Here is a 13,772-nt window from a genome sequence, read left to right on the forward strand (position 1 = left end):
CTCTAGGAAGCCTGTTTCAGTGTTTGACCTCTCCCTGGAGATGGCTTGCACAACTTACAGAGGCAGCCTGCAGGGCAACACTAACTGCTGCATTTTTGATGGCCAAAGGTGTAAGTGAACTGTGTGCCATGACAAAATAAAATATAAGATGTGTCACAGAAAAACTGTGAAATGGAACTGAAAATGAAATGGTCCTAAAGGTCAGGGAATAATCTGTGCTCTGGCATCTTCCTCTAAAATGGCAATTTCCCTTCTGGATGAAAACACTATTTCTAAGGGAGTCAATAATAGCTGTTGTGATTTTACAAGGAAGATATTATGGTTATAGATGTAATGCCAGCATTTAAAAAAAAAGCACAGACAGATTAGCTACACAACCCTAACACAGGCTACCGAAGTTATTTAGAGTCAATGGCACCATGTTTGCACTATATATGCAGTGGAGCTTGCTTGGAGCTAAGCATCTAGAAGCATTTGGACAAAGCTCTCAGGCACATGGTGTGATTCTTGGGCTGTCCTGCACAGGGCCAGGAGTTGGACTTCATAATCTCAAAGGGTCTCTTTCAACTCAGCATATTCTGTGATTTAACCATGGCTGAGACCCCTGGAGCCCTCCTTCCATCCCAAAAGTGCTGTAAGATGTGTATCTGAACACTGTCTGAACTCAGAGGAATGTTTCTGAAAGACTCCAGTGCAGACAAAAGTGAGAAGAGTCTTCCAATTGTCCCTAGGCAAGAAGGAGGTGCTTTCTGCAGTTTGGTTTCTTGAGGTCACTCTTGGCAACTTTCTCTCTCCTGCTTTTCCCAATGTTCAGAGGAGTTTGTCAGGACTTACATATGTTTCCTGACATTTGAAAGCAGTTTAAAAGCAAGCTTTCTCTTGAGGTCTGGTCATTTCCCTGAGGTTTCACCAGTTACTACACATGCTGTGGGATAACTTATATACAACCCAGATGCCACAGGGAAAGAAAAGCCTTTGACTCTTAACAATGATAAGAGGTCATTTCCGCTAGCATTTCTGTGGCAAAGCCTTAAAGATGATTGTGTGGCTCAAGAGAGAGAGAAGATTCCCAGGCTGTTTCATTCCACACCTGCCCTAGCAGATACACCTCTCCTGCTTTCCCTGAAACAATGTTATCTGCCTGCCAGCCTCACTCACTGGGGTTGCAGTCTGCCCACCAGCTCTCGAGAGTCTGTCAGCTCCTGGGGATGGTGTTTGAGGCAGGAAGATGCACAGACACACAGTGCATTTCCATCTACCTGTCTGCTCAACAGCCAAGTATCCAGCTGCTTTAAATGTCCCTGCAGTTACAGCAAACTCTTGCTGTCTTGTTCATGTTATCACAGCACACAGAAGCCTCATCACACTGGACATTTTCACAGACAAGCAATAATGTCTCCCTAACACACCAGAAAGCATACAGTCTAGGTTGTTAGGCAATGCCTGAGAAAAGCCTGAGGAAAGGGGATAAAGCAAACATCACACAGTCCAGGCAGTTCTTTATAATACATCAGGATTTCCACTTCCATGCTAGTCATGTTATCATCCTTTTATCTGGGAGGTGTTCTTTAAATTGCCTATTATTGAAGTCCAGAAGGATTGACCACAGTGAACTTTCCACAGTGTCTATGGTCTTGCTCCATCAGCAAAAGAGCCATGGAAATTGGTCCAGCTGTGCACTGAAAAGCAACCATGTCCTGAAAACACTAGCAGAAATGATGCACCCTCCACAAATACAGGTGACAAGTGATGGTGGGTCATAATACACAAGTCAAAGGTAACTTTGACTCTATGAAGAATGAAAAGCTGGCCTTCAACTCTCTAAATATTACTTTTAAATGGTTTAAACTGCTCAATTTATACTTTGGGAAAAACCTGGAAGAAAAGGCAGCGCTTTCATACAGAAGTGTGGCCATGCACTTACCAGCTTTTTCTTTGGCACTGATCACTTCAGCTGTTAGTGGGGACACTTCATGCCTGCCAGCAAACAACTGGTGATCCTGGTAGAGAAAGCCAGAGTCTTCCAGTACCTGGACTGGGCTGGTAGGCTTGTAACAAACAGATGTGGAGCCTGTAAGAAAGAAGAACGGAATACCAGTAAAGAAACCGCATGAATGACAAAATGTGAAGCCATGACTTATGACAGTAGTCCAAAAAAAAGTCTTGAGCATGGCTAGGTGCTGAGAAGCCCTTCTGAGGCCAGTGAGCAAACCAACTCTTCAGTCTGCACTTCCCAAATAATACATTAGCTCTGGGGAACAAGAGGCAAAACACCAAGTCACCAGCGCTGTTTCATGCATTGACCCAGCCTGGCCTACAAGGTGCTCAGTCCAGGTACAAAGAAAGGTTTGTAGGAGCTAACAGTGAAAAGTCACAAGCTCACAAATCAAGGCATAGCCCCAGGACATGAAATCAACAGAGCCATAGTAAAACTGAACAAGGGAGTGGGTAAAAAGAAGGAAAGGTGAGGACACGGCCACACATTAAATAGGACTATAGTCTGGAAAAGGTCTTACCACAAAATCTGCTCATGAGTAATAGTTCAGCAATACAGAAAATTGCTGAGACAGAAAATACAACCAGTGCTATCAAGGGAGAGAGTTCATAAATCACTTTGTCCAGATGTTCTTAATACGGCAAGGAGCGGATGTAGCTGGAGGGCCATGGGAATTTGTGCTGCAGAACAACTGCACAGGAGCTGCATCCCCCAGCATCCCACAGACACTGATGGCTGCACTGCACTGGTTTTGGCTAGGACAGAGTTAATTTTCTTCTCAGTAGCTACTGCGGGGTTATGTTTTGGATTTGTGCTGGAAACATTGTTGATAATACAGGGATGTTTTAGTCTCTGCCGAGCAGCACTTACACGGCATTAAGGCCTTTTCTGCTTGCAACTTGGCAAACAAGGCTCATCCTAAATCTGTTCTCAGGGGTGCTTGTTCTAACAAACTGATACAAAACGCATCACAGCAGTGTTAAGCCAGGAATGACATTGGCTTGACCCTATATTTCAAGCCACAAATGACATTGGCATAATCCTACAAGGAAGACACAGACTGTACAGGGTCCAAAGGAGGGCTGCAAAATTATTAGTGGGCTGTAGAACTTGTTCTGAGAGGAAAGGCTGAAGGAATTTGGTCCTTTTTCCCCAGAGAAGAGAAGGCTGTGAGGGACCTCTTAGTACAGTCTTGCAGCTTTTAAAGGGGGGCTACAGAGAGGAAAAAGGGTCTCTTTTCACAAGGAGCTACAGTGAAAAGGGGCAGCAAGCACAAGTTGCACTAAGAGGTGTTTTATCTTGACATAAGGATGAAACTTTTTACAGTGCAAACAATCACTCACTGAACAACCTCCCCAGGGATGTGGCATCCTCCCCATCACTGGAGGTTTTCAGTATGCGATTAGACACTGTCCTAGATAATCTCATCTACATTGTCTCCTTCCCTCAAAAGGTTAGACCAGATAATCTGTGAGATCCCTTCCAACCTGGATTGTTCTATGCCTTTGTGATTTTTACTTTCTCATTTTTCTGAGAATTTACTAATTTTGTAAAGAGAGGCTTCTTGAGATTCAAACTTTGGAAATGAGCATCTTCTGGCTGCAAGTACCCTGGCACAACAGGCACGCAGCAGGCTCACTCTCCACTCACCCCACTAGCTGTCACAGGTTTTAGGCTAAGGGAATGGTCATCAACCTCCAGCCACTGCCCAGGACTTGCTTGAGCAGGAGGCAGACTGCTCAAAATGGCATTGGTGATGCATCTGGCCATCCCTGTGGGGCAGGAAGCCCACAAGAACAGGGATCCACAGCACCCCACTCTGCAGGAAAAACAGCCATCCATGAATGACCTGGATTTATTAATCCTGACTCCTTGGTTTGTGCTCAGCTAACTGCATGCTTCCTGCATATATTACACAGGTCATCACCAGCCCCATGCAACTGCATGGAGCAAGGCAGCAGGGGGATGACAAGGGGGGGGTAGGATCCAGCCTGTCATTTCTACAGGCACGAAGATACTATTTTCTTCTGTGCCAAGAGGAGAGGAAATAGGCATTTCTGCAAAATGTTAATGAATTCATCACTTTACCATTCATATTATGCATGAATGTGTATGGCAGTTATCTATATTTAGAAAGCAAGAGGGAAAGATTGCTTGCTTGAGTAGATCTAAGCCATATATGCACGTGAAAACAAGCATAGGAGACTGGTCTGTAAATTGTGCTGATGCTGACACAGACCCAAGAAAAATCTCAAGTACACTAATTTCCAAAATTATTGGCCTATTCTGGTAGAGAATAGGATTAAAAACACCCTTCATTGCTCCTCCACACAAACAGTCCTGCCTTGGAATTAGGAATCCTGTATGCAACCAGTGCACTTCAAACCCAAGCTTGTTCTATGAATAAAAAGTAGATTGGGGTGAAGCAAAGAAAACCTGCACACCCAAAGAAGAAGACAAGCAGCTTCAAGCATTACAGGCAACATGGGCAGCCAGCAGATACTGGCTTGGCCCCACCACTCACCAAAGAGAATTCAAAAGAAATAAACTGTTAGTAAAATTGCAGCCTCGCCTTCTGCATTTCGAGTCTGTAGGCACCCTTGGGTCATGGTTTCAAATTTTACAAGATGGAGAACAAAGACATGTTTTTTTTCTTTAACAGGAGCAGAAATTCTCACCTAACAACTTGTCCCCGGTTGTTGTGGCAGAGCAATACTCTACTAAAATCAGGACTGGTAAATGCCAGCATCTGCCAAACTGCTCAGTTTCTGATCTCCGTTAATCACAGTCAAAATCAAGTAGCCCCAATCCAGGCAGAAACTACTGGACTGTGCTGTAGCCATGTTGATGTTTTATCATCATAAAATGATGTCATGATGTTTTATGATATTAAAAATGATGTAACAATATTTAATGTTCATTCACAGTAGGTTTTAATAAAATGTCAGCTGTAACTGACACAGAAAATCAGTTTCTGTGTAACACAGAAAACAGCTGCCAATAGATCAGTGCTTGGCACACAGCCACAATCCAGATCATGGGCAATAAGGCACTACTTGAAAGCTTAGTGGAACCTCACAAGCCATTTGGAGCAAGGCACAAGTCGCATTTCTTTCTCCACTTGCTGTCACGGGACCCTTCCAAATCCCAGCTCTCCTCTCTGCAGGGAAAGGCTTTATTACATCCAGCTCTGACATGGTGCAAGGCACCCATCCAATGGTTAGGGACTTGCTCCTTTCCTAGACCTCCTCATTCCTCTACAGTGGTCACCAAAAGAGCAATTTTCATCCCAATAATGATTCCTAGTGCCAGAGCAGTGGTGCCCAGCAGCCAGGAGTTAAGAAGCCAGTTGAGAGCAACCTAGAATGAAGATCATCACCCTGCCAGGGGCACGTCCCTGGGGAATGGCTTTTTACCCATATCTAGCCCAAACAAGCCACAAACCACAGCTGCTGCAGCTGCTGCCCCATGTTTTGTGACAGCCACTGCCAAGAAGAACTGACCTCATCATGCCTGTAGGTGCCTGCAGGCAGCTGCCAGCTGTGCTGTGTCCTCTGCTCTCGCCCTCTCAAAGCCAGGCCAGTCCCCTTAGCCCCAGGATGCCAGGATGCAACCCAGTCCACAGACATCATGCCTTCAATTGCCATGTATCTAGTGTCTCTTACAGCCATCTCTATAAGACAAGAGCATATTTCTGGCCCAGTTCAGTCCTTGCAAAATTGGGCAGCTGCTCCAGACCTTCATTTCTGCATCTCTACCAACTCTCCTACATCTAAGGGACTGCCTGACACCAATTCATTTGTTTTCCTTTATTTTTAGATAAGCATGCATTCCACTGTACAGAAGCAGATGTATTATCCTGGAGGTTACTGCACAGCAGTGCAATTCATTTGTAGATTCAGAACTATTCAAATGAATCAGTTGCTAAGATTAACACCAGACAGTCAGCCAGGACCCAGAGACAGTGGAGCAACACTTAAATATTTCCTGTTTCTGATGTGGCTTCAGTCTGGTTTTGAAAAGGATCTAAAGCAAACCACATAGGAAGCTCATTGCTGGGACATGAGAGGAAAGCCATGTTTTTAAAGCAGTAAGAGCATCCCCAAGAAACAAATTTACAAAAACAGTCAGAGAAGATGGTTTTCTTACAGCCAAACTGTACTACTACTCTCGTCTTCAGCAAAACACCAGAAGATGCCAGTTGTGAAAACACAGCTTGCTGTTATTTAGAGGCAGAGCCTCAAGGCAGAGCCCAGGTAATGAGTTTCTGCATCACACCCACTGGCCACCCAGGTAACATAATGTGGCTGCCTGCAGCACAGCCCATGCTGCTGGCATGTATGACTCCTCTTTTACCACCCAAAAGCCACCCAGCCAAACAAAACCACAGAGCTGACTTTCAAAAATTTCTCTTTCAATCTGTACTCTACTGACCAAATGGTTCAAAGGAGACTGAGGTGTTTCAAATATGATCCTAAGCAATCATCTGAAATTAAAAAGTAAGGAGGCTTTACACTCTCCTATAAACCTGCAACAGTATGTAAGGGAAGTCAAGAAATGACAGGAGAAAAATTACATCATTTCCAAGACCACATCTGTCCTTCTGTATCACAGCTGTGCCAAAAAGGAGGATAAATACCTTATTCGACATTTAAAATATTTTCCCTGCCCTGCCGCTGCATAAAAATTTCAGGTCAAAAAGGTAGAGAATAATTTAAGGGAAATAACAATAGAACAGTAAAGCACTCCATGGTCCAGGAGGCTGCACAAAGGCTGTGCCATGAATTGCCCAGGGTGCACCAATCGGTCCCCACAGTGGGTCACAGGGACCCTCTGCAAGGCTGGACAGCCCTCCATGTGCATCCTGGCCCGTGACCCGTGAACCCTACTTTCTCCCCTAAGCATTAGCCCAGTCTTCAGAGCAGGGATTGCCAAACCCCAGCCACACAGCCATGCCACTCTCCCAAAGCTGGGAGGAAGATTTGAGTTTCCTTTGGCACAGAAAAAAATAACTCGCGTGTCTCGCTTATTGGTTTAAGTGTAAAAATTGGACTCCTAACAATGTCACAAAGGATGATTTTGGTACCTCCAACAGCACTGGGATTCTTTTGCAGCCACAGCTCCAAGGAAGTGCAGGGTCTCAGGCAGCCACTGGTGATTGTTTCCCATCAGCAGCTCCCCAGTCAATGCACAAGTTTTCTAGGTCACTTCGGGGGTGGCTGACTCATCCTCACACCCCATAATTCTGCCTGGGAACCTCGCATCCACTGCCAGGGCTCCTGAGCCCTGCGAGGACTGAACAAGCATCACTAGTATCATTTCCACGGGAGCAGAGCAATATCTTGCAGGACAAAAATCCAACATGCATAATGCACACCAGATGTGAGTGAGCAGCACCTCTCATTTCCCACATGAAAGCGAGAGAAGCTGCACCCTGTGCCTGGCAGGATTATCAGACCGAGCTACGCCTCCTCAACTCACCGCTCTGGGGAAAGAGATCCTCATCCCAGTATCAGCTCCAGGACCCACGCTGTGCTATTCCCCTGCTCAAGAAGAGTTTCTGGAGTCACCCATTCTTGGTACTGTCATTTCACTCTCCAGAAAGTGCATTGCCCAAGAAAGCACAAGCAAGACTAATGGGACTAGGCAATGAAGCCAGCCAAACCCTGTCTCTCCCAAAGAATTGTGCTAACACGTCCAAATTTAACTGCCTACAAGGATGAACATTCTCCATGAAACTTCAGCCTCACATGCTTATTTTCATATATGCTTCCCTTCAGCAAAAACCAAAGCAGGGGAGAATAAAGCCTATGAGAGAAGCAAAGCAAATGTGCTTGGAAAGCAGCTCCCAAACCTGGCATGAGATCAGATGGATACAGGCAAGAGTGGAGCCAAGCCTGCCTCCCCGGGAGATCCCCTTGGATGCCCGCACTTCCCCGCCTTCCCAATGGAAATCAGGTGTGTGGCATGTAGGGGCAAACAGTGCCCATCACCACTCTTTCATCTCAGATGGTAACAGGTTTTATAATGCTAGAATAACACGCTAGTTTTTCTTCCCTGACCCAGGCACACCCCAGAAGACAGGCAGAATACAGGCAGAGTATTCTCATCACACCTCCAGGTGCCAAACACTACCTGGGCATTAACCTGATGAAGGAAAAGATGCATATTCCTTAGGAAGCTGTGCTAGGCTTTGCAAAAATATGTGCATTTTTAAGGTCTCTCCATATATAAATGACACATTTGCCTTTGCAGCTATAACACTGAGTCTACAAATACATCCAGCCCAAATTTATTCCAAGAATTGAATCAATAATTGAAACTCTTGCTTTGATCAAAGTGCCAGTGGCACAATGACAGCTCATGTCAGCATCGCTGCTCTGAGATGAAAGGGTAAGTATTATTCAGAGCTGAAAGTAGGAGAAGAAACTCCCAGTAAAAGAATGAAATACAAAGGCTGACATGGAGCTTGCAAGTGAGACAACACTTCTGCTACAGCCACACAACTTGTCAGCCCAGCAACTGTCTGCAGACATTTTCACTACACTATAAATTCTGATTTCCAAGCAATAAAAAACCCTCCAAGATAAAAATGCATCACATAAATTCTTAGGTAAGGAAATCTTTTCCCACTGGGGGAAAAAAGCAAAATCATCAATCAGCTACAACTTACAGACAAGACACTTGTAGAGCAGGAGTTTAAGCCATGATAAATTTTGCTGTACTTACTGCCTTTAAAAATGATCACATTACAGAAAAGCACTGGCATGATCCGTGTCACTCCGATATTTAAGCCCTTCCATTAATTAACCAGAAGTGAAATAGGACCTAGGTCTGTGGATCATTCAGTTGTAGTTCCTTGTTACTTCAAGCAACTAAGTTATAAAATTCCCCTCTTGAACTGAATAAACAGCATCCTGAAGAAGAGGAATTTTTTTTCATCCCATTTGGAGGAGGTTTTGGGATCTCTCTTCCTCAGACACACACAAAGATTCCTCTTGGTTCCCACTCACAGTCACAGACATTGCTCTTTATCCATCTATGTTGGTTTTTTTTGCCAGTGGTGTCCTTTAGGTTAAATAGCTTTCTCCCTGAGTCATTCCCACAAGCTTGCAGTGTACAAAGGAGCCTGGGATAAGGACAGAACAAAAATAGTACAAAGGCTGTACAGTACTCTCTAACTGAAAAGGCGGGCATTGAACTCTATCGTATGGATTTCTAGTGTTTCCATTTTTTTAACACAAGCAACAAACAATCCTACGGATCTACAGTTCTTCACTTGATCTGTGTGAAGAACTGCTCGTTCTTCACTAAGATAACCCTACACTAAGCAGTCTTTGCACAACTCTTAAGTGTCATAACTTAAAGCAAAAAGAAATTAAACCTTCTTCCCACCAGAATTTATATTACAATTATGATTCTTCCATTATTAAAACATTACATGCAATTTATATTCAGCCACTTTTAAAATGCAGAAATTTAATAAAGGTATTATACGTAGAAGTGCTAACAAGATAATTGCCTGTAGTTCTTGCTCCCAGATGGCTCAGCTCAGATTTAAAACAGGGAAAATCACAGCAACAGCCACTGGTGTGGAGCCATCATCATACCAAAGCCAGCTTCAAAATGTTGCTGGTCACAAGCAGGACACATCCCAGAGAATGGGACATGTCACTAGCAGGGACCTTCTGTCTGTCCCAGGTAGCCGTCACAGGGAGGAATTTCACTAAAAGCATTTAAAATCCTTAAATCATTCATTAAATGAAATTAACAATGTCATTATTTTCCAGCCTGAGACTTGATCATTGGAGTTACTGTTGTCTGAAGCACATTTATATTTGTGCTAACCAACATGGTCAGAGAAGATAATCCCAAGTCCTGCTCAATTATTTAACCCCATGCTACGTGTCCTTGAGATGGGGCATGCCCCTGTAGATGACCCCTCTCCTCAGCTGGTGCTGCCTTGACACATGCTGGCTGCCATTGCCTGCTTTGCACAAACATGACATGCTACAACTTCAAGATATGGGACAGACATGCAGCAGGAAAACCACAGCCACACACCGTGGTGGGACACATCTGACCCGGACACCGCCACTGGAAGCCAGCAAATGCTTCAAGACCTCCTGCTGCTAATGGGATACACCTGACTGTGTGGCCAAACTCTGCTCTCGAATGCACCAATCCAAACCTGGGGCAGTTTCACTGGCTTCTACAGATCCACCTGAAATTTACACCCACAGTAGCATCTCACCTACTCAAAAAGTCACTAAAATGACCAAAAATGGAAACATACATTTCCTAAATGCAGCATTTGGACAGAAAACTTGCCTGAAGAATTTTTTTTTTAGAGGTAATGCTGTTCTTGTTACTATTATTTTCTACTTCCATCTATTTCTACTTCTGCCCTGAGTGGAAGGCAGGCCGTTCCATTTAAAAATTCAGGACACAAATGAGGACCAGATTACATCTATCCCAAAGCTGCCAAAAAGCAATTGCTATATGAAGCCAAAAATCCTCCTGGGATTTTTCTCAAATCCACAAAATATTCCCGAGCACTAAACTTTCCACTGGGACTATTACATTAGCAGATAGTCTGTGTGTGAAAATCCAAGTATGCAGCTGTCCTCCTAATGGTTTCCAGGACAAGAAGGCTGCACAGGGCACACACTCCTGCCTTAGCACCAAATAACATTTATACCAGACCTGGCCTTCAAAGCAAGTTACATGCCTATCAGTGAGAAAAAAAGGCACCGTGGACTCTTTCCTGAAGGAAAGCTGCAATGGTCAGCAGTAACATCTCCGCATAATCCTGAAACCAGAAGAGTCTGGTTGCGCCTGACCCTCCCCAGGCTGCTGCTGGGACCCCTTCCAACCCCCTTAGGTGTGTCTCTGCAGGAGAAATGCAAAGCCTTTGGCTCTGTGCTGGCGTTTCTTCAGAGAGGAGCTCTTGCAAGGAGCACCAGAGTTGTATGCACGCATCCATCCCTCCATCCAGGCACTGATGCGCAGAGAGCTTGGTCCAGATCGCTGTGGGAGGCCAGGACTTGGAAACTGCCCTCAGGCCTGTCACCAATCCTGCAGATATCTGGACTTAGGAGAGGCCACACATGCCTCTTTGGATTGAAGCTGCCCTCCTCCAGCAGCTGACTGCTTTCCCAAAGAAGAGGGAAAGCAAAGTTTCCCCTGCCAAACATTGACAGGGAGAAAAGGACATCAGGACAAATGAGAACGGACATGCAGGTGACAGCGGTGTCCCAGTGGCCCCACACAGCCTGGGGAAACTAGGAAGCCCAGCCCCAGCAGCACTGTGGGGCACATACCTCCCCCATTTAACAACCCAAAAACAGCCTCCCTGAATTCATTCCCTCACACCACTGCTCCAGTTGTGGCTGGGGATGAGGAAGGCTGGGCAGGACACAGACCCTCCATGCAGGGCCATGCCATGCACTCAGCACAGCCTCAAGAGGGGGTTTTACTACAGGCTCTTGCCAACCCAATATTCCCTGCCCTCACCACTTGGACATTTTTCATAAGGTATTTATAGAATCCTTGGAAAAGCTTTTCTGGCCATTAGAAATGACTACATATATATACACATATATATGTATAAAAGTAAATATAAACACATGGTCTGTATTTTATTTATATACAATATATGCAGCCATATATGTCTATAGCTATGTAAATACATAAAAATACATAAACACACCTGTACATATATTTAGTATCTATATATATAGCTATATACATGCACACCTGTTAGCAGGAATGGCGCTGCCAGCTAGCTGTGCTCAGGAAAATTCACAGCACTCATGCTCACTGCCACTCTTCTCTCAGGGAGCTTTTAGGCTTATTTCTATACATAAAAAGGCATAACCTGAACTCAGTGGATGCACAAGAAGGGCCTTGCAGACCCTCAGCCACCAGATCCTTGTCTCTGGCGGCAGCTGCCCACAGCTCCCGGGATGCTCGCACAGCACCAGGAAAGAGAAAAAAAAACTCTTTCCATCGAAAGAGGAAAAAGCCCAAGCAGCGACCTTCCTGTACTTACAGCTATGAATCACAAAACCTGGCAGAAGGATTCGGGTTAAATTCACGTCGTGGGTTTTGGGGTTTTTTTTTTGCTTTCAATGCTGACTTTTTTTTTTTTAAACCAGAGTTTATCTTTGTTCCCTGCATGGGTAGGAAGGTTAAATATAAAAAAGTTCCCTCTCACCATCCTCCTGCAACAACAACGTGAGAAAGCGCTCTCCCGGCGTGGGAGGCCCCTCCTGCGTGTCCCCTGCGGCCGGCGCTGCCGCCCCACGCACCCGCGGGACGGGACGGGACGGGGCCGGTGTCCCCGGTGGGTGCTCCGGGGCCGCTCCGAGTGACAGCCCGGCGCTGGGAACCGCGGGGACGCTGCGATCGCTGCTGCGGAAACGGCAGCGGCCGCTCCGAGCGCCGCTGGAAACATTCCCCGCGCTCCCGGCCGGCGCTTCGCTCTTCCCGGGAGCGCCGGGGCGGCGGACCCCGGCGTGTTCCTCCGTCAGAATATACTGCGGACACCCCGCTCCCACCGGGGCTGTTTCGGGGCGCGCCCCGCGCTGCTCTGCCCTCCCGGAGCGGGGAAGATTCCCGGGGAGGACTCCGGGAGCGGAGGAGCGGGAGCAGCGGCGCCCGCCGGGCCGGCGGCTCGGGTCTGCCGGGGCGTCGGGCGGCTCAGCACGGCCCCGGCCCCGCTCCCGCACCGCCTGCGGGGCAGCCCGGGGCAGCAGCGGGGCGCGCCGGGTCCGGGAGCCGGCGGAAGGCTGCCCAGGCCTCCCCGCATCCTGCCGGGAGGACGGCGGGGCACGGCAGCACTCACGGGTGGGCATGAGAAGCGACATCCCGCCGCGGCACCCCCGCACACCCCGGCGCGATCCCCCGCACACACGTGGACACGGGCACCCGCACCCCCATGCACAGACAGACAGACAGACACACGTGTGCGCGAACATGTACGCACGGACACGCAGCCGAGCGGGGACACACGGCCACCGTCTCCCTCCCCCGCCATTACCTCCGGCTCCGCGCCCCGCCGTCCCCGGCAGCACGGCTGCCATCCGCGCCGCTCCCCGCCGCCGCCGGGCGCGCTCCGCCGGCCGCCGCGGGCCGGGCCGGGGCGGGCACAGCCGGGGGCGGGGGCAGCCGACGGGGCGGGGCCGGGGCGGTCCAGGCACCTCCCGGCGTGGGGCGGCCGCTGCCCGCCCCTCTCGCCCCTTCTGCCGGGGATGGGGGGAGGCACGTTCTGGGGAGCCTCGCACCCCAGGTTGGAGGCTCGCAACCCAGGTTGGAGCCACTGAAGGCACCAGGGTACGCCCGGGGTGAGCCTGTGTGGCAGCACGGCTGCCCCGCCTCATGTCTGGGGATGCTCGGCATCTAAATCCCGACCTAGAGACCGCCACAGACTCCCTGGTCCCTTGCGGGACAGTTGGTGGGGGTTACGCCGCGACCCAAACCCGTGAATTAACCCTGGGCATCCTCCTCGTCTCCCGGAGCTCTAGCTTCTCCTTGAGCATGGAGGAGTCGATGGCTGTCGGGGACTGACTAGGGATAGCATTTCGTTCCTGAACTCAGCACCACATTCCTGAGCGCGGACCCTTGCCCTGCTGCCCACCTGCTCCATCACACGTCTTTGTGGTTTGGCACACCAGCTCCACGGGATGAGCGTTCATTAGGGCTGGAGTGACCCACTGCTCCATCTCCCCAGACCTCTCCAGCCCTCCTGCCAAGGGTTTGGCAGAGGGGACAT

At 47.9% G+C, this 13,772-nt stretch overlaps 1 protein-coding gene across 1 annotated transcript in view; it reads right to left on the reverse strand.

Moving 5' to 3' along the window:
• Positions 1-13,169, reverse strand: part of AMOTL1 (angiomotin like 1) — a 54,669-nt gene extending 41,500 nt beyond the window's left edge. The window contains exons 1-2 of the mRNA XM_071432754.1: positions 13,041-13,169; positions 1,925-2,071 (exon numbers count right to left, since the gene is read on the reverse strand). Coding sequence (XP_071288855.1) covers positions 1,925-2,071; positions 13,041-13,083 — 190 coding nt within the window. The 5' untranslated portion in view covers positions 13,084-13,169. The remainder of the gene's footprint in view (positions 1-1,924; positions 2,072-13,040) is intronic.
• Positions 13,170-13,772: the final 603 nt, after the last annotated feature.

The sequence above is a fragment of the Agelaius tricolor genome, unplaced genomic scaffold (assembly GCF_023055355.1).
Source record: "Agelaius tricolor isolate 1412-34295 unplaced genomic scaffold, bAgeTri1.0.p SCAF_9, whole genome shotgun sequence".
Taxonomy (NCBI): domain Eukaryota; kingdom Metazoa; phylum Chordata; class Aves; order Passeriformes; family Icteridae; genus Agelaius; species Agelaius tricolor.